General features: G+C 37.9%; 1 protein-coding gene across 1 annotated transcript in view; it reads right to left on the bottom strand.

Moving 5' to 3' along the window:
- Positions 1-471: 471 nt before the first annotated feature.
- The window catches only part of Gen1 (GEN1 Holliday junction 5' flap endonuclease), a 32,624-nt gene continuing 14,834 nt past the window's right edge, over positions 472-18,261 (bottom strand). Inside the window, 10 exon segments of the mRNA XM_052186105.1 lie at positions 472-4,239; positions 4,887-5,030; positions 8,153-8,214; positions 10,166-10,296; positions 11,104-11,184; positions 12,183-12,219; positions 12,866-13,016; positions 14,132-14,220; positions 16,369-16,442; positions 17,265-17,375. Of these exon segments, the coding sequence (XP_052042065.1) occupies positions 2,924-4,239; positions 4,887-5,030; positions 8,153-8,214; positions 10,166-10,296; positions 11,104-11,184; positions 12,183-12,219; positions 12,866-13,016; positions 14,132-14,220; positions 16,369-16,442; positions 17,265-17,375 (2,196 nt within the window). The 3' untranslated portion in view covers positions 472-2,923.

Here is an 18,261-nt window from a genome sequence, read left to right as displayed (position 1 = left end):
GAGTCTCAGAAAAGTGAGGAAATATCTGGGGAAATCTATAGCAGAAAAGCCCTTGAAACTGGCTGACAAAACAACTATTTATCATTGCTACCCAATGTAAGGAAGTCTCCCTCAGTGTGAACTGTGGAAGAAAACCTAAGGACTTGAGCCTGACCTTACAAAGCAGACAACCCTGAGCAGGGTTCAGTGTGGAGGAAAATGGGAGAAACCAACTTTTCAGGGCTCAAGTAACTAGATGCAGATTTTTAGTAGAATATTTGAAAGAGCACAATGAAATGGTGAATGCAAATATAAACAATAACTCATAAGAGAAGTCTATGCACAAGTGTCATGAACCTATTAACAAGGAACTAGAACATACAAGAATTTGAGAACAGTCAGGACCATGAAAGGGAAATTGAAGAGGGAGTGAAAGCTGGTATCAGAGCAGAGACTAGAGTCCACAGATTTATAAGGAAACCAGACAACCCATTCCTAACCATTTTGTTGCCTTTATTTCATAAAAACCTAGAGCACCTACAAATATTATGTATCTTCTTGGATTACATGGTCCTATCTGTACATAGGAGACAGATGTTTACTTTTTTCTTGGTTAGCTTTCTAGATAGGGTTTTTCTGTGTAGCCTTGGTTGTTTTGGAACTTGCTCTGTAGTCCAGGCTAGTCTCAAGCTCAAGCGGTTTGCCTGCCTCTGCCTCCCAAGTGCTGGTAGTTAAATGCACCAGTTAACAGCACTAACAAGGTAGTCTTCTGATCCATGAATCTGGGATGACTCTTCTTATTTATACTTTAATTTCATCCATTGTTTTTCACTGGTTACTAAGTTTTGCCATGTTCATTGTGTTCATTTTCTTGATGTTGTAAACAGAGTAACTTTAATTCACTTGGTGAAATTTCATTGTCATACACTGAATATACAGAACTACAACTATGTAGTTAGTAAACTAATTTTGAATTGTACAACCTTGCTAACTTACTCTTCACTTTTAATAGTTTTAGTTTTGGTTTAAAAGAATGTTTTTCTTCTTCTTCTTTCTTCTTCTTCCTCTTCCTCCTCCTCCTCCTTTTTTTCCCCCTGAGACAGGGTCTGTGTAGCTCTGGCTGTCCTGGAACTCACTCAGTAGAACAGGCTGGCCTCGAACTCAGAAATCTGCCTGCCTCTGCCTCCCAGAGTGCTGGGATTACAGGCCAGGGCCACCACCAGGAGCTAAAAGAATGTTTTGCATCTAAAAGAATGCTTTTCAAGAGGGGAATTCTGTGTAGCAGTGGCTGTCCTGGAATTAGCTGTGCCTACCAGGCCAGTCTTGAATTCAGAGATCCACTTGCTTCCAAATGCTGAGATTAAAAGCATGTGTGACCATGCCTGGCTTGCTTTTAATACTTTTTTTTTTTTTTTTTTTTTGAGACAGGGTTTCTCTGTATAACTCTGGCTGTCCTAGAACTCACTCTGTAGACCAGGCTGTCCTTGAACTCAGAAATCTGCCTGCCTCTGCCTCCCAGAGTGCTGGGATTACAGGCGAGCGCCACCAGCTTTTAATAAATTTTTGATGGATTCCTAAGGATCTTCTAATTTCGTGCTCCAGTCATTTACAAACAGTTGTACTATCTCTTTTAAACTCTAGACCCCTTCAGGATTTTTACAATTTATGTAAGACTTGTAGGAATTAAAAGTCAACATTACATACAAACTAAAATTTAAAGCAAAAGGGAACAGTTCTATAGATTACAAATAAAACAGAAAAATAAAAGCACAAGAACCAAACCAGAAGGATGGGATCCACACCATGGCTATTATTACTGTGTGACCCTGAGGAAGCTTCCCATTCCCTTTTGGCTTTACATCTGATTCTACAAACATTTCCTGCTCAAAGTGCCCGTGAACTTCTGAATGTATGTAAGGAGTGATTTTCCTTATCCAGACCTCACAACCATGTTTCACTACACATCATTCTCTTCCATTTTCACTTCTCAAGCATTACATTACTAAAAGTAGAAGAACACGCTAACGGTTCTTTAACATGAAGGGGAAATACAGCTATTAGGAAAGGCCCATAAATTGCTGAGCCCTTCTCAAGGAGCTCCCCTTATGAAGAGAAGCAAATGGTTTGATAGCTAATTGCACCTGCAGACTACAGAAGCCGTGCCTTTCACAGAGGGAAAGCGGAGCCCAGATGATACCCACTTTCTTAGGGACTCTGTAGGTTGTGTACATTCTTGGACCGTTCTCTAGTTGGTTAGCCACACAGAAACACCTGAAAAACATCATGGAGGTTCTATAACTTACCATTCTCAGTGCTGAATTTGTGCGTGTAATTGCAACTTATTTCTAATCTCTTCTCAAATGGAAACCATTGTTAAAAAAAAAAGTGTTTTGGAGTACTGAATTTTTAAAGATGCATATTTTGTTATAAAAAAAAAAAGGAAAGGCCCGTAAAAAAACAATGCAACACGATTACAAAGTGTTACCATCTTGGGGATAGCTAGACTGTAAACAAATGCTTTAGATGCTAACATAAGAACTAAAAATGATAAAGCATTTACTGTCAGAGAATACACTGATAGGTTAAAGCTAGATAATAATAAAGACATTTCAAGAATAATAAAATGTTCTAAAAAAGACATTATTTGAAGCTGTCACCAGATGCTCATCTTTTGTAGTTAAAGTTTTCTAATTTTTTTTTCTTAGATAATGAGATTGGCCCGACACTCCCTATAGATCAGAGGATGACTCTGAACTCCTGGTGGATGACCCTCTGGACTCCACCGACCTCATACATGCTGTGATTATAGGCCTGAGCCACACCTGGCTGTTAACATTTTAAAATTATAATTTTGATTTAAATGGCAGATAATCATGTACATTTTCTACCAAACATGAGTTCGTTTGGCTTCTACTAATGCTACCAGCATTCAACCACATTAAACTTAAGCATTATAAAATCCATTTTGAGTGCTCTGGAACTTGAGTTTTAACCTCTGTTGTAAAGGGAGAGGACTTTCCCAGCAGGCAGTAGAATCCTTGTCTTTGTTATGACATTGTAGAAAACTCTGAAAACTTCTTGCTGGATCTGAGAACTTGTTTTCTTCATCTTCAGCTATTTTAGAAGACTCAGTACATAGTCTGTTTTCTTTCGATTCTACTTTAGGATTTCTGAGTTTGTTGTGAGTACTGTCTCTGACATGGCCTAGGATATGCTTGTGAGAAATGTGTTTCATTTTTGCAGCAGTAGCTTTCCAGGACACTGGAGCACTGTCTTCATCTGAGGAATCTCTCTCGAGGCAAACACTATTCTTCTTGACAAGGTTCTTAGTAGTTTTCACAGCTCCTTTTGGATTGTGAGGTATAGCAGCAGTTGGCAGCCCAATTTGAAGACTGGAAGTCTTTACTGCCTCATCATTGAAAGAATAAGGTAAGGAAATATTTGCCCTGCATTTTTCTTGGAGTTGGCTGTCTAGAACTTTAGAGTTTCTGGACTCTTGGTGAAGATATACCCCTCTAAGATCCTTCGAAAAATGAGATGAACTGCCAGAGTTACTGTAAGGAATACAAGAGCCTTTCATTTTTAGGGGGAAACTTTCCAGGTCAGTATCTGCTTCTACATTATACTGAGGGCATGAAGATTACATATGTATTCTTTCCTTTAAAGGCAAATCGTGAAGCTGTAAAGCCGTGATCCCAGAAAGGAGATGTTCCTCAGGACTACTCTTCTGAAGATCTCTACCGGACACTTCACTGTTTGAGGCACATTGTTCTGATTCATATGACAACTGTTCAAAGCCAGGAAGGATGGCTGATGATTCAGATTCTGACTGTAAATCTTGAGAGAAAGTGTTTCTTTGAACTGCTGGAGAATTACTAAAAGAAGTACCTGCCCAGTCGATGGTACTTAACTGTAGATCAGTAATCACAGAAATATCATGGGATGAAGAGCTGGGCTGACTACATTCTGAAACTAGAAAATTACTGACATCTTTAGTTTGCTTTACAGCCAAAATTCTTGGAGAAGGCATTAACCGTTCTTTGGAATTCGAACAGGGAACATTTTCAGTGGAAACACAACTACTCAATGAGGGAGAAGAAGATTCCTGTGCTAAAATACAATCTGGAGAAATTTCCAAATGAATTTTGGGATTCTGCTTGGGGAAGGCTTTGGATGTGGGTTTTAAAGTCAAATGTGACTGAGAGATGATGACATCATCTGCTTCTGGTGAATGGCTTCCTTTAGACTTATTTTTCATACCTGAAAAGAAAGAACAATATAAACACGTCTTTCTTTTTCTTCACTTGGGCAAAAAAATAAATAAATAAATAAATAAATAAAAACAAACAAACTCAAGCAAAAAGAAATAGTACCCTAAACCAAAAAATTAAAGCACTAATCTATGTAAGATTTTTTTTTTGCCACCTCTACCCACTACCCAGTATATTCCTGTAAGAACTGTAAAGTATTTTCTTCTGGAAACAAAATGTCATTATTGAGTTTCTTTCTTTACTAAATTGTGAGGAATAAAGAAAATGCACTTAAAACTCAAACTATATCTGCCGTAGCTGCTCTAAGTCCAGTGAGCACAAGCATTACAGCACACTCACGATCCTGTACTTAGCTTCCTAAGTTAGTACACACAGAACGTAGTGGGGGACTCCCAGCATTTCTGTTTTAGAAGGAAATGCCTGTGGCTTGGTATGAGATGCAGGAACAGAAGACCCGGCTGGTCGGCCCTGATGTGTGGTCCCAGTACTGCAGCTTCAGAAGATGAAGTACATAAGGACTCAGAAGCAAGAGCACTGTTTTCACTCTTGATTTATAAACTTTCGACAAAATCTAGACAAGATCAGTTCAGGTGATCCTGTAGCACGCATGCATGACACACTCAACACAACCCTTACTTTTCTGTTTCTTTCCTTTTGTCTCTGACAGTTGTTTCTGGTAGGTAGCCACAACATCAGGATAGGCTGCTTCAAACAGTGATGCTTCTTCGATTGTAAGGAGAGTCAGTTCTCCAGGTTCTGTATCTTCTACCACATAATGTTCTAGAAGGTTAAAAATACAACAAAGGAGACAGAGAGTTAAAACCTCAGTGTTTCAAGTAGTAACCACAAAACTATATCCAAACACAAATAGATAATTCACCGCAAACCTTGCTCCAAGACGCTGTCGTTTCTCCATTATCTATTCCTGATAGTTACATGCATGCAGAGTGTGTCCTGCTCACTGACTAGTATCAGCTCAGTGCCCTTGCTGGGTGCTGGCTCTTTTCTTCCTCCTATCCTCATGTATTTTGTTGGTGTTAAACTAACTTTACTTTCTTTTCCTTTAAGAGCTGAAAGGGAGATTTCTTGTCACATTGAAACTTTAAATTCTCTTGTCTCAGAAATGGCAGGATCAGTAGAGAGAATAGAAAACTTTCTTTGGAAAAGGTGTTTAAATTACAGATAAGGAATGGAATAAACAATTTTCCAGAACAAAGGGCTTCTTGTATACCAGGCAAGCCATATCTCCACCTTCTCAGCCCTGTTTTTCAATTTCTTGACGATACTCCAGCATTAGAGGATCCACAAACAGCTGAAATGAGAATGTCTATATAGACATTTACAATAAAACACATACTTTAGAAAAGCTTAAAGTGAGGATCTGTATATGAGAGAACGTAGGCTGTTTGTTTTTCTGAACATGGGTTGCCTCATTCAAACTTATTCAGTTCTATCCAGTTTCCTGTACATTTTACAACTTCATTTTTCTTTGAGGCTGAATAAAATGTGTTTATCTATTACTTTTTCATGATTCATCATTTATTGATATACAGCTAGTCTGTTTCCTATCTAATGTGAATACAACATCAATAAATATGTAAGTGCAAGTGTCCTTTATGGAAGGACAGTCCTTTAAGAATCTGCCTAGGAGTGGCATAGCTGGGTCCTACAATAATTCTGTTTATTTAGTTTTACTATTTTTTTTTTTTAGAAAGTTCTACATTGATTTACACCATTGGCTGTACCAATTTACATGCCTACCAACAGTGAATAAAGGCTTTGTTACTCAAAAGAAAAAAAAAAGGCCTAAAGAGTGGATATGAAGTATTGCTGTGACAGATCTGACCATACTGTTTTGGGTAGGAGTGTGGAGGGACTTCAGAACTCTGGGCTAGACTCTACAAGCTGTTCTCTAGTAGCTTGGAAGGTAAGAATGTTGAGATCAATGAAGAGAATAAAGGCCTGGCTTCTGAAGTTTCAGAGGGAAATTTGAGAGTTCCTTAAAAACTGTATGGGAGCCACTGCTATTCTGAATTAAGATTTTGTGGTTCCCATCAGCTGGGCCCAAGAAACAGCTATGATTAACAAGAGACCAGTACCATAGAAGTGAAACATTTGCTTTACTGCAATAAATAATACTTATTAGCTGGGGATGATAAATTAGTGGTGATTAAGAAGAGTGAATCATCAGAGAGGTGGTGACACACATCTTTAATCCCAGCAGTAGGGATACATAGGCAGGTGGCCAGCCTGGTCTACAGAGCAAGTACAGGACAGCCAAGGCTACTCAAAGAAACCCTGTCTTGAAAAAACAAAATAAAACAAAACAAGAGTGAACCATTGAGTGCCATCTTCTGGGAAGTGCTTCCTCAGTGTCAACACACACAGGCTGAGTTCCAGAGGTGGCCATGGCTGTACCTTTTGCAGGCAGCCAAACTTGGTCTTGGCAGCATCACCCAGGTGGTACTCTTTTTGAAGGCAGGAAGGAATTGTGAAGAACAGTGGAGATTTGGCACTGTGAGGAGTCAGGAGAGGCCAGCAGCGAAGGTGAAGCATCTGCAGCAGTTCAGGCCCCAGGACGGAAGGAGTCATGCAGAGGTTGAGGGTCAGGAGAGGCTACTGGTGAAAGTGCAGCCCAGTGGCAGCAGGGAAGCAACATACCAAGAGAATCCTGCCAAGGAGAGCAGCAGCTCTGAAGCAGAGGAGGTCTATGTGACACACACATGTCATAACAGCACTCTGGAGTCCTAAACCTGACCCTGAGTTCTGCACTGCTCAACTTTGGTTTGACTCTGATCTGACTAAGACTATGCTCTGGTTCTTCCCTGACAGAGTAAGAAACTATTTAATTTATTTAGTTTTGAGAGTTTTCCAGAGACTTGGGAATTTAAAAGTTAGAGTTTTTTTTAAACCTTTGTTTTTTCAAGAGATTGAACTTTTTTTTTTTTTTGAGATTGAACTTTTAAAGTGTTTGAATTGGTAAAGATTGTAGACTTTTGAGCCTGTAATGTGTTTTTTGTTTTTATTTTTCATTTTTCTAAGACAGGGTTTCTCTGTGTAGCTCTGGCTGTACTGGAACTCACTCTGTAGACCAGACTGGCCTTGAACTCAGAAATCTGGCTTCCTCTGGCTCCCAAGTGCTGGGATCAAAGGCATGCACCACCACTACCCAGCCTGTAATGTGTTTTGATATTTATTAAAATGAGACAGAAGGAAAAGAGCTGAATCCTGTAAATTGTCTTCTGACTTCCATATGCACTCCATAGCGTGCCCTTGTGTGGGTCACCCCATAAACAAACAAACAAACAAACAAATTCATCCTGATGCTCATACAGAGCTTAGATGAGCTTTATGTTGGTGGGAGGACAGGGGGAGAGAAGGGGGCTTGCGGGACTTTCGGGGAATGGGGGCTAGAAAAGGGGAAATCATTTGAAATGTAAATAAAAATATATCGAATAAAAAATGTAAAAAAAAATAATACAAATGAACTATAATATATTTTTTAAAAAAAGTACAAATTCCTATGGCAACTAGCTATAATAAAGGAAAAGGAGAAAGTTTTAGCTACTAGTCACTCACCCCAATTGCTTTAGAAATAGTTAGATATAAGACCTCAAAGACAAGATATTTGTGGAAGTAATTTCTTAGGAAATATGAATCACAACTCCTTTGGCATTATTTCCAAACATTAAAAAAAGTCAGACATTAAAAGAAAAAATGCTTAACTTTTATCACATTTGTAAGTCAATATCTATTTAAAATAAAACAAGTAAAATAAGAAATATAATTTATAGTGCATGTGACTTTTTCATAAGCACATATGTATTTTATATATTCGTTAGCTACTTTAGATTTGAATCAAATGCTGTAAACTAAACATTCTGTGTATAACAAATACATACCAGGCTTTTCCCATTCTATTTCAAGACAATGGACTCCATTTCTGATTCTGGGTTTAACAATTCTGAAAAACAAATTCAAATACCACGGTCCACATATACAAATTATTTGTAAAATTTTAGTTTATCCACTTGAATTTCCATCAATATTTGAGGTAAAAATAAAAGGAATTACTGTCTATATATTCTTTGGAATTAATAGAGTAATTTCATTACTCTATAAATAATATAGAGCATATATATATAATATATAATATATTATTTATATAGACTATATATATAATATAGTGCCCAAGGCAGTCAGAAGGACTCAGATGTCTAGAACTGGATTGACAGGTGGATATGAACCACTATGTAGGTTCTGGGAACTAAGCGCAAATCCTCAGCTAGAGCTACAAGTGACCTCTGAACTAACTCTCCAGGCCCCTCAATATATTTTCACTATTATGGAGTATTGCTTTTTCAATGATTTCTTTTCTAAAGTCTACTTTTACACTACTTTGATATTTGCCTACTAAATCTTAATCTTTGTTTTTAAACTTCATATACGTATTTTATATTTTTTATGAAAATTTTAATCTCTACTTATCCGATGCAATCTGCATTTTTATAGACAAATTTAATCCACTTACATGTATTGTGACTAGTGACAGCTGGTCTCATTCATATGGCTTTTTTTCTGTTAGCAGTGTTTTTCTTTGCTACTGACTTCCTCTTTTCTATATACTCTTGGTTTGATAGTTATATTTCCTATTTTAACTGCAATTGTTTGAATGTCATTATATTTCTAGTAGTAACATATCCATACACAACAATCATAATACTCAAAACATGTATTAAAGAGTTAAGACTAACACTTGAAATACAATCCAAAATAAAGAGCTTTATCATTTATTAATCACTTTGTGAATAAAACTGTGCACATCCGTAATTTCACTCAGTGCATTAAAAAGTTGACCAGTGTTTCAGTCCACATCTTCCTCCTGGCTTCTTCACTTTGCTTTTGATGTGTACTTTTTAATTTGTGGGTGTGTGTGATTGCTTGTGTTGAGACAGGGTTTCACCATGCAGACCTGGCTGGCCTTGACTCACAGAGATGTGCCTGCCCTGGCCTCCAGTCCTGAGATGTAACGAGTGCGCTATATTTAATAGTGGTTTTTTGTTTGTTTTTGTTTTTGAGACATAGTCTCACTGTGTAGCTCTGGCTGTCCTGAACTCACTATGTAGATCAGGCTGGCCTCAAACTCAGAGATGTGCCTGTCTCTGCCTCCTGAGTGCTAGGATTAAAGGTGTGTGCCACCATTACACAGTTAATAGTGCCATAATGAAAGCTTCCTGTGGTCAGATCTTAGTTGTCAAGCATATGAAAAAGCCTTTCCTACGAACAATGCTTAGTCATTTCAACATTACCAGTCATTTTCACTTTACAGTGTTACTCCACCCTTTTCTACTTCGGATTCATTGAAATAGTTCTGTCAAACTTGGTTCTTTCTATATTTTCTCTTAATTTTTAAACTTTTTAAGTAGCATGCATTTGAAGTTGGAAGTATATCAACAGCTGAATTTACTATGTTGTCTTGAGTGTGAGGCCTGATTATGCTTTTAATTTCTGGGCTTTCCTCTATTTCTGGAAAGTAGATACCATATCCACAGGGAGCAACACTTCTGATTATCAAATATTCAAGTGGAAACAGTTTTCATCACAAAATTCTTTTTTATCAATAGTTTTAAAATTCATTTTAAAATTCAAACATAAATTTTTATTTAAAAAATAAAAAAAATATTTTTTAGATTTCTTTATTTTAAACATATGTGTGTTATGCCCTCATATATGTCTGTGTATCACAAGGATGCGTGGTGCCTACAAAAGCCAGAAGAGGGTATCAGAGCCCCTGGAACTGGAGTCACAGATGCTGTGCACTACCATGTGGGAGCTGGGACGTGAACCCAGGTCCCGCCAGAGCAATAGTTATTCCTAACTGCTGAGCCGTGTCTCCAGCCCCAACCATACGTTACCTAATTGGCTGTAGTTGACTGGAGGTCTTTCTGCCAAGTTTTCTTTCTATCATGTCATAGCGGGTCAAAAGCACCAACAATTTTTCACATGCATAGTGACTGGGCCACTCCATTTTTTGAACAGTAAATCTCTTGAAATACAGTAAAAATAAATATTAAAAATAAATACTACTTTTAAAACAAGAAATACTCTTAAGACAATTTTTTTTTTTTTTTTTTTTTGCTTTAAGAGTAATGCTAAAGTAATATTAGTGAGAATATTTCCAGAAAACAACGAGCTCCCCAAGGAGAAGTGTCAGATGAGGACCTGGTTGAGAGGGTTCTCTACTCAGAATACCAGTTTATGTCAGAGAGGGTGGGGGTGGGGGTAGTCTAAGCTCCTTGACCCTCCTCGGCCATTTTTCAATCAGTAAATGGAGAGAATGTAACCCTGTTGATAGATTATGTAGAGTAAGTGGGAAGACAGTTATTATTAAAAATAATGATTGTCAGCAAGGTAAAGTGCAAGTAGATTCACTGAGCCATCTTTTCCCCTAATTACATCACAGGTTAAAATAATCTCATTTAACACTCATGGTGGTAATAGTATTTCTATTTTAAGGATATTTCATATTCAGTATATTTGATCTTAGCACCCCTGGTCCTGAACTTCTTTCCTGGACATATTCCTGGATTCAATTTGTCTGCACACGGTAACTGAGACATCTTTCTGAGAAGCAGTCTGTGTTGGTCTTATGGTCTGGAAAGTATGGATATTACAGTCAAGGGGTAAAGGTTAGAGATGAATACTGAATACTGAATAGTGTTTTAGTTCTTGAGGCAGTCAACACTTATCTGATTTTGTTTTTAAGTCTCCTCTCACACATGGAAGGTAATATTCTTCTGATCTTCCTCTTATCTAATTTTGTATTATTAAGTAAGAATTTATTTTCAGATACCTGAAATAATAATAAATCAGGTCTTTGGTACCTGATCGGTTTTAACATTTTATTCTTATTCAAAAGGAATTCTTGGATGACCTAAGTGAAAAAACAGAAAGACAAAAGGACAGGAATCAGGACTTAAAAGCAACTTTAATTCTCCTTAAGTAATTGTTGTCTCCGAAGGCTTTCTGACTCCCTTTGATAACCTAGGCCTAGTCTTGGAAGCTTCTAGCCTATGTACAATCTAATCTAGGCCTACACCTAGAATGTTTTCAGCCTCTGAGACTTACTGCTGAATAAACTCACCCTTTCTAGTTCTTTCTGAATTCTTGTTAGCTGGCTCAATTCAGTTGCTCTGGCTCTATCTCCTCTCTAACTGGACTAATTTGGCTTCTCTCTCTGCCTCTCCTGAATTGCTCTGCTTGGCCTCATACTAACTTTGGCAATATGTTCTAATCTGGCTTCTTTTCATTCTCTGGCTTGATCTGTCTTCATCTGTTTCCAGATTGTTCTTTTTCTGCAACCCATATCTCTATAACTGTCCTGGCAAAAAGGCCTCTGAATTCCATGAACTCAGTTCCACTGCCTACCTCTCCACTCACTGACTCAACTGAATTCACTGAAGACTAGCACTCAGAGATCTGCATGCCTCTGTTTTGTGAGTGCTGGGATTAAAGTTGTATATCCAAACACCTGGACCTAAGCTTCCCTCTATCTGAAACTTGCTCTATACTAGGCTGGCCTTGAACTCAGAGATCTGCTTGCCTCTGTCTCCTGGGATTAAGGGCTATGTCTGTAATCCTCCCAGATCATACAGACCTAGAAGGTCTTTGGTGTCATTTCTTGCCAGAATAGTCATGTTCTGAACGAAAATTTCTCTGCATAACAATTTAAAAAATACACAATTGGCCGGGCCGTGGTGGCACACACCTGTAATCCCAGCACTCTGGGAGGCAGAGGCAGGAGGATTTCTGAGTTCGAGGCTAGCCTGGTCTACAGAGTGAGCATCAGGACAGCCAGGGCTATATAGAGAAACCCTGTCTCAAAAAAACCAAATCCAAACAAACAAACAAACTATACAATTGGATTATTACCTCATGGAATGGAAATCCTTCGCAACTGCAAGCTTTCCTGGAGATAAATTATACATTTTATCAATACAACCAGATAATGAGACAGACTGAAATCTCATCCAATCTCCTTGGTTTATAATAAATATCCACCTACAGTAACTTATATACAATTATCAGGCCTTTCTCTGAAAAACAAATTGATGCCTTCTCAGGTAAAGTTTTACTTTTACGTTTTTGTAATATTTATTTAACTGTGTTTGTGTGAATTTGTGTGTGCATATGTGCAAAGGTCAGAGAATAGCTTGCTAGAGTAGGTTTTCTCCTTTACCATGTGTGCTCTGGTGACTAAACTCAGGCTTGGTAGCAAGCACCTTTACTTATTTCCCCAGCCTCTTAGATGGATTATTATTTCTCCTTCTCCTCCTCCTCCTCCTCCTCCTCCTCCCCCTCCACCCTCTTTTCCTCTTCCTCCTCTGACTGGCCTGGAACTTGGTATGTAGACCAAGCTGGCCTCTCTGCCTCCCAAATGCTGGGGATTAAAGGTGTGTGTCACCATTAGTCCAGACGGATGAATATTATTTTTAGCAGAATGAAGAACACAGTATGTTCTAGACATATGGGTGAAGGTAACTGTGGAAGTAAATCAACCAAAGGTATTTATACAGGTCATAACAAAAAACATTAAGTGGCTAAAAACAACTTACTTTTTAATATTGTTTTCTATTTCATTTAGTTGCCTATTATGGTTTGTCTGGTGCCATTCACAAGGACAGAGGTATTCATAATCATGTGGCTCACAGTATCTATCACTTTTACATAATATGCATCCATTACGTTCATGATCCTTGGGCGAACCTTTTTGGAGACACAAAGATGTGTGATTTTTTATTGCTTTGCAGAACTGGGTTCAACATGTCCCCTTTTCTGTTATCTAAAATTTCAAAATTAATATTATCTAGTACAGTGTGGTTTCAGTATATTTAGGCTGAAAGAATAATGAACACCATAGTGGTTCCTAGCACAAATTATAACTTTCTATCATGACACTGCTCACAAAGTACTCATCTTTTGAAGTATTAGTTAATTTATATCCAATAACGGAAAACTTTGTTTTATATAGTAGCTACAAGGTAGGAAAGTAGAATGTAATTATTAGTAAGAAATATTATTTCCCTAATATAATAATTCATGAAGGGCTTCTTTACTGAGCATATTAAAAGATTACCCACTTCGTCTCCCCTGCCAGTGTGTAACTCAGTTACCCCAGAGCTGATTAATGCTTGGAAAGGAAGAATATCACTGCAGCACAGGTATGGGCAGGACCCTCCATTCCTTTGAAAGAATCCACTGAAACATATTCAGTGATACCTTTTAGATTGTGGGTTTTTGTGGTTGTTTTGAGACAAGATCTCATGTAGCCTAGGCTGACCTCAAGCTCTCTGTGTAACTAAAGCCTTCAACTCAATCCTAGGTTGTACTTCCCAATGACTGAATTACAGGTGTGTATCACACTCAGCTCATGTTCAATGTTATCTTTTTAAACTCTCTGATGAAGATACAACCTATTTTCAACAAGAATGAACCAATATTAGAAACTAGTTTTAAGTCACTATCTATATAGTAAAATGTACTATAGTGCAATGGACTATAAACATAAAACATTGATATAAAAATAAATGGTTTATCTCCATTTTCCTGTAAGATTTGTGTTTTTCATAAAAATAGATTCATACATCAAAAACATGATAATTTCAAAATCTAAATCATTGGTAATACAGTACATTTTACTTATTCTATGTTTATCATTGCTATAACATTATTTCACTTATCTAACATTAATTAAATGTTCACAATATCTGTGTAACTCAGCTTCTGACTCTTAATAAAGGTCTAAGAACGTACGTTGAGAGCAGGACTGTGCAAATGGATTCAGACTCCAGCATGCTGGAGACTCTGCTATGCCTGCTTACCTGGGTGGGAACACACAGAGCAGTGATTCACTTTTTTTGCTGCTGGTTGTGGAACAGAGTAGCAAGGTTCTTCAATCCACTGGTTAAACCTTTATTAGGAAAAAAAAGAGAAAAAAATTGAGTTAATTAAAATACATTCTCAAATGTCAGTTTATTGTAATCTCTTTAACCTGCCAAATTACTTTTTCTTTCATAATTATAAATCCACTTGCTTGGTCTGGGAAAATGCTTACTTTTTATTTTTACAAGCTTTACATGTGGTCCCAGGTAGAGAAGTATCATAAAGGAGATAGAGTGTGCATGCCCTTGTGTCTGTTCATATTACATCTTATCACACTTATCCTGGTAGTTTTTATTTTTTTCCATTTTCTGATGAGTTTGTCAGGCAATGATGTATTGGGGGGAGAATAATTTGCATATGCCTTTTTTCATATTGTTTCTATGTGCCAGAGTATAAAACAAGCAGAATCATATGCATAATCTTTTTTTAAATCGAAATAATAGCAAAGAGTAATTTGTATGTTCAAATAAAACACTAAATTTTTAGATAAAACTTTTAAAATGTGGATAGTTTAACACATTAATAATCTGTTGTATACACATAGCAAGTTGTATAATGCCAGGTTTTAAGAAAGATATATGCTGCCCAGCGGTGGTGGCGCACGCCTGTAATCCCAGCACTCTGGGAGGCAGAGGCCGGCGGATTTCTGAGTTCCAGGCCAGCCTGGTCTACAGAGTGAGCTCCAGGATAGCCAGGGCTATACAGAGAAACCCTGTCTCAAAAAAAACCCCCAAAAATCCAAAAAACTAAGAAAGATATATGCAACTGGGTGTGGTAGCACATGCCTTTGATCCCAGCACTTTGGAGGCAGAGGCTGGCAGATCTCTGAGAGTTCAAGGCCAGCCTGATCTACAAAGAGATTTCTAGGACAGCCAGGGCTGTTATACAGAGAAACTCTGTCTCAAGAGAAACAAAAACAACCCCCACCCCCATAAAGTGAACCAGCCAGCCAGCCAACCAACCTACCAACAACCAATCAACCAACCAACCTACCAACCAATCAACCAACCAATCAAACATACAAACAAACAAAAAGAAGTACATATAGTATGTATGCAACTGCTAAGATTTTGAGAAACAAAATTTTTGGTTTTGGCTGAAGTTTCAGGTTACCATAATACTATCAACGACAGCTAGATGCTCCTGAGAAAACACTGAGTTCAAAGGGTAATGTGCGGCGCTGAGGTAATTAATTAGCTGTTGGAAATTTTGATTCATATACTTTGTTGTTGTTTTTTTATTTTTTGGTTTTTCCGAGACAGGGTTTCTCTGTATAGCCCCGGCTGTTCTGGTCACTCAAGTAGACTAGGCCGTCCCTGCCACCGCCAGCCACTGCCACTGCCACTGCCACCTCCACTGCCACCGCCACTGCCACCGGCCACCACCGCCTGGCCGATTCATATACTGTTAAGGAAAACTAAGTATACTAAAAATCTGTATTAATAGTTTCTGGATAAATAACAGGCTTCAAAGATTAAAAAAATAGGTAAAATAATACAAATTATTAAAATTAGTAGAATGGATAATTATAAAAGACCATGATTAAATGTTTCCAAATAGTACATACTTGCCAACATGATTTCAAGGAGAGTAACTTAGAATTAGTTATGTACTATTTACTTGTGTTTCCTTCTTTATTTTATTGTAAAGACAATTGAGAGGGTTCCTTTATTCATTCCCAGGCCAAATTATACCATTTCTTTCCTGTTTTGGCACACTAACCACAGATGTCCATACGGATCTGGCTGAAGACTTAGTTCTACCAACAGCTTTACAGCTAAAAGAGAAGCACTGTAAAAAAAGAGTGCAGTGACTTGAAGGATTTTTTCAGTCATTTCTTCTCTTTTGTCACCTTGAATTTTCAGCATGCTATATAGTATTTCACTTATAGAAATTAAATATAGTATCAAAGCATCAAATACATTATTTTAGGGTTATGTTCATCTTTACTTGATACTAATGATCTAAAACAGCCTATGGAAAAAATGTACATGGTTATAAGTTGATTCACTTGCTGTTGTACTGTGTGTAGTGAAGCAATAAAAGACCTCAAGATAAGTAAAAATTAATTACTGAAAATAAGTAGTTCATAAACAATTCTTTCTGTAGTAGTACTCACTACTAAGTCCAATAAGAATAAATGTCTGATATGGAATAAAAAGCACTGTTTAGTTACCTCTGAAGCAAACTTTGTCCTTTCAAAATCTGCAAAAGTTTTAATGCTTGTTCTTTTCCAACTCCAGGCACTCCCTTCCATAAAGTGGAAAAAGAAACTTAAATGTTAATACCAGCAATGATGGAGACACATATAAAGAGATATAATAGCAATCAATCACATTTTACACAGCATATTTGAGAAAAGGTCATCCTATAACTCCTATCACTCTATGAACAAACTAACATGATGAGAGGCAGGCAGGGAGGGAGGGAGGGAGGGATGGCTTACTTCAGTAGTGACACTGCTTAGCAGCACCAACATAGCACTGCACATGTGTGTAATTAGATGACAAGAGTATAGAGCTCAAAAACAGGCAAAGCCATAATAAAAACTAGCACTGCTATAAAATATGAGCAATCCTTAAACTTCCTTAATAAGTTGGTCAAGCCTGCATGTCAATCTCTTTTAAGGTTGAAGCCATGGGATCGTTTCCTGAATTCTCCTTAGTAACATTTACTGTCATGAAGGAATAAAGGTATATCTGTAAAGGTGGCTTTTAGCATTGCCTGAGGTGCTGACTGTCTTTGGATTTACTTACTTATTATTCTGTGTGGCTATGCATGATGTGTGAGCACATGTGCCATGCCTTGTAGAAGGTCAGAGGACAACTCTGTGGACGTGGTCTTTTTCCTGCCCCTTTATGTGTGTCTCAGGCATGGACTCAGAGTGTCAGGGCTTGCACAGCAGTGCTTTCAACCATGGGTCATCTCAGTGATCCAACTGAGGTTTGTTAGTGAATGGCTTATACTTCAAACTTCAATGAACTCATAATTATATGCCCATATCATGTTCATAAACACACACACAGCATGAGAAATATTAAAGATATTGAGAAAGTGATGAGCTCAGCTTGCCTTTGGAAGGTAATCACAACCAAGAAGTACTGCCAGTCCAACTAGAGCGTCTCGATCCAAGCCTAGCTCATTCTTGATAGATGATGCTGTGTAACAGTCAACATGTGGATCCTATAGAAGCAGAGGTTTTATCTTCAGAGAGTTTTTGTGTTAAACAGTAGAAAGAATGAGTTGTCATTTAGTTGTTTTCTAAAAATTTAAATGAGAAAATTATACTCATCACAACAGTATCTATAAAATGTGACATTTCAATAAATGAATGAAGTGGAGCTGAAAGTTCCTCCTTACTGGGCCTCTTTCCAAGTACTGGAAGGTGCTATGCATGTTTGCTGTGGAGCAGAAAAGTCATCAACAATCTAATCCAGCTGTGAACCCTGTGATCTACAGTAATGACCAGCATATGGATTCAATACTGGCACGAATGTTATATGTTATGAGTGTAACCAACTGCTTTATGATTAGATTTAAGACCCACTTTACCAGAGAAAACACATGCCTGGAACTGTGTATCTGGCTGAGAACCCTTGGAAAGGGAGCTCATAGGTCCCAGAGGTGAACCTACCACTATTATTTTGCTAAATGGATATAGTATCGAGCTGCCTTATAAATTTGCATCCTATATCCATGGATTATTAGAGTTTTAGAGTCATTAAAAAAGCAGTGCAGATAATAAGTGTATGTTCAGTGTTTGTTCAGACATATGTATTACCTTCCCTTTCCCCAAGGCTCAGGGACTATGTGGGCTGAACGATTGTTAAGCTAGAGGTTGGGGAGGATAGGGAAAAAGAATGTCTTATGAACCCGACAGAGCCACTGCCATCTATGAACACAGCAGCTTGCCTGCCTGCCCAAGCTGAGGGCAGTCAATTCAGAACTGAGCAGCACTGAGCAGGAGAGGCGCGGGACCCCCACCCCTAGCTGAGGAACAAATGACAGCTGATGGTTTCTGTGGGAGGGAGAGTCAATTTTCTTTAAGGGTGTATACCCTAGTGGATAG

Source organism: Apodemus sylvaticus, chromosome 6 (assembly GCF_947179515.1).
Source record: "Apodemus sylvaticus chromosome 6, mApoSyl1.1, whole genome shotgun sequence".
NCBI classification, from domain to species: Eukaryota; Metazoa; Chordata; class Mammalia; order Rodentia; family Muridae; genus Apodemus; species Apodemus sylvaticus.
Note: the sequence above shows the minus strand (reverse complement) of the source record. Positions and strands in the feature narration are given on the sequence as shown.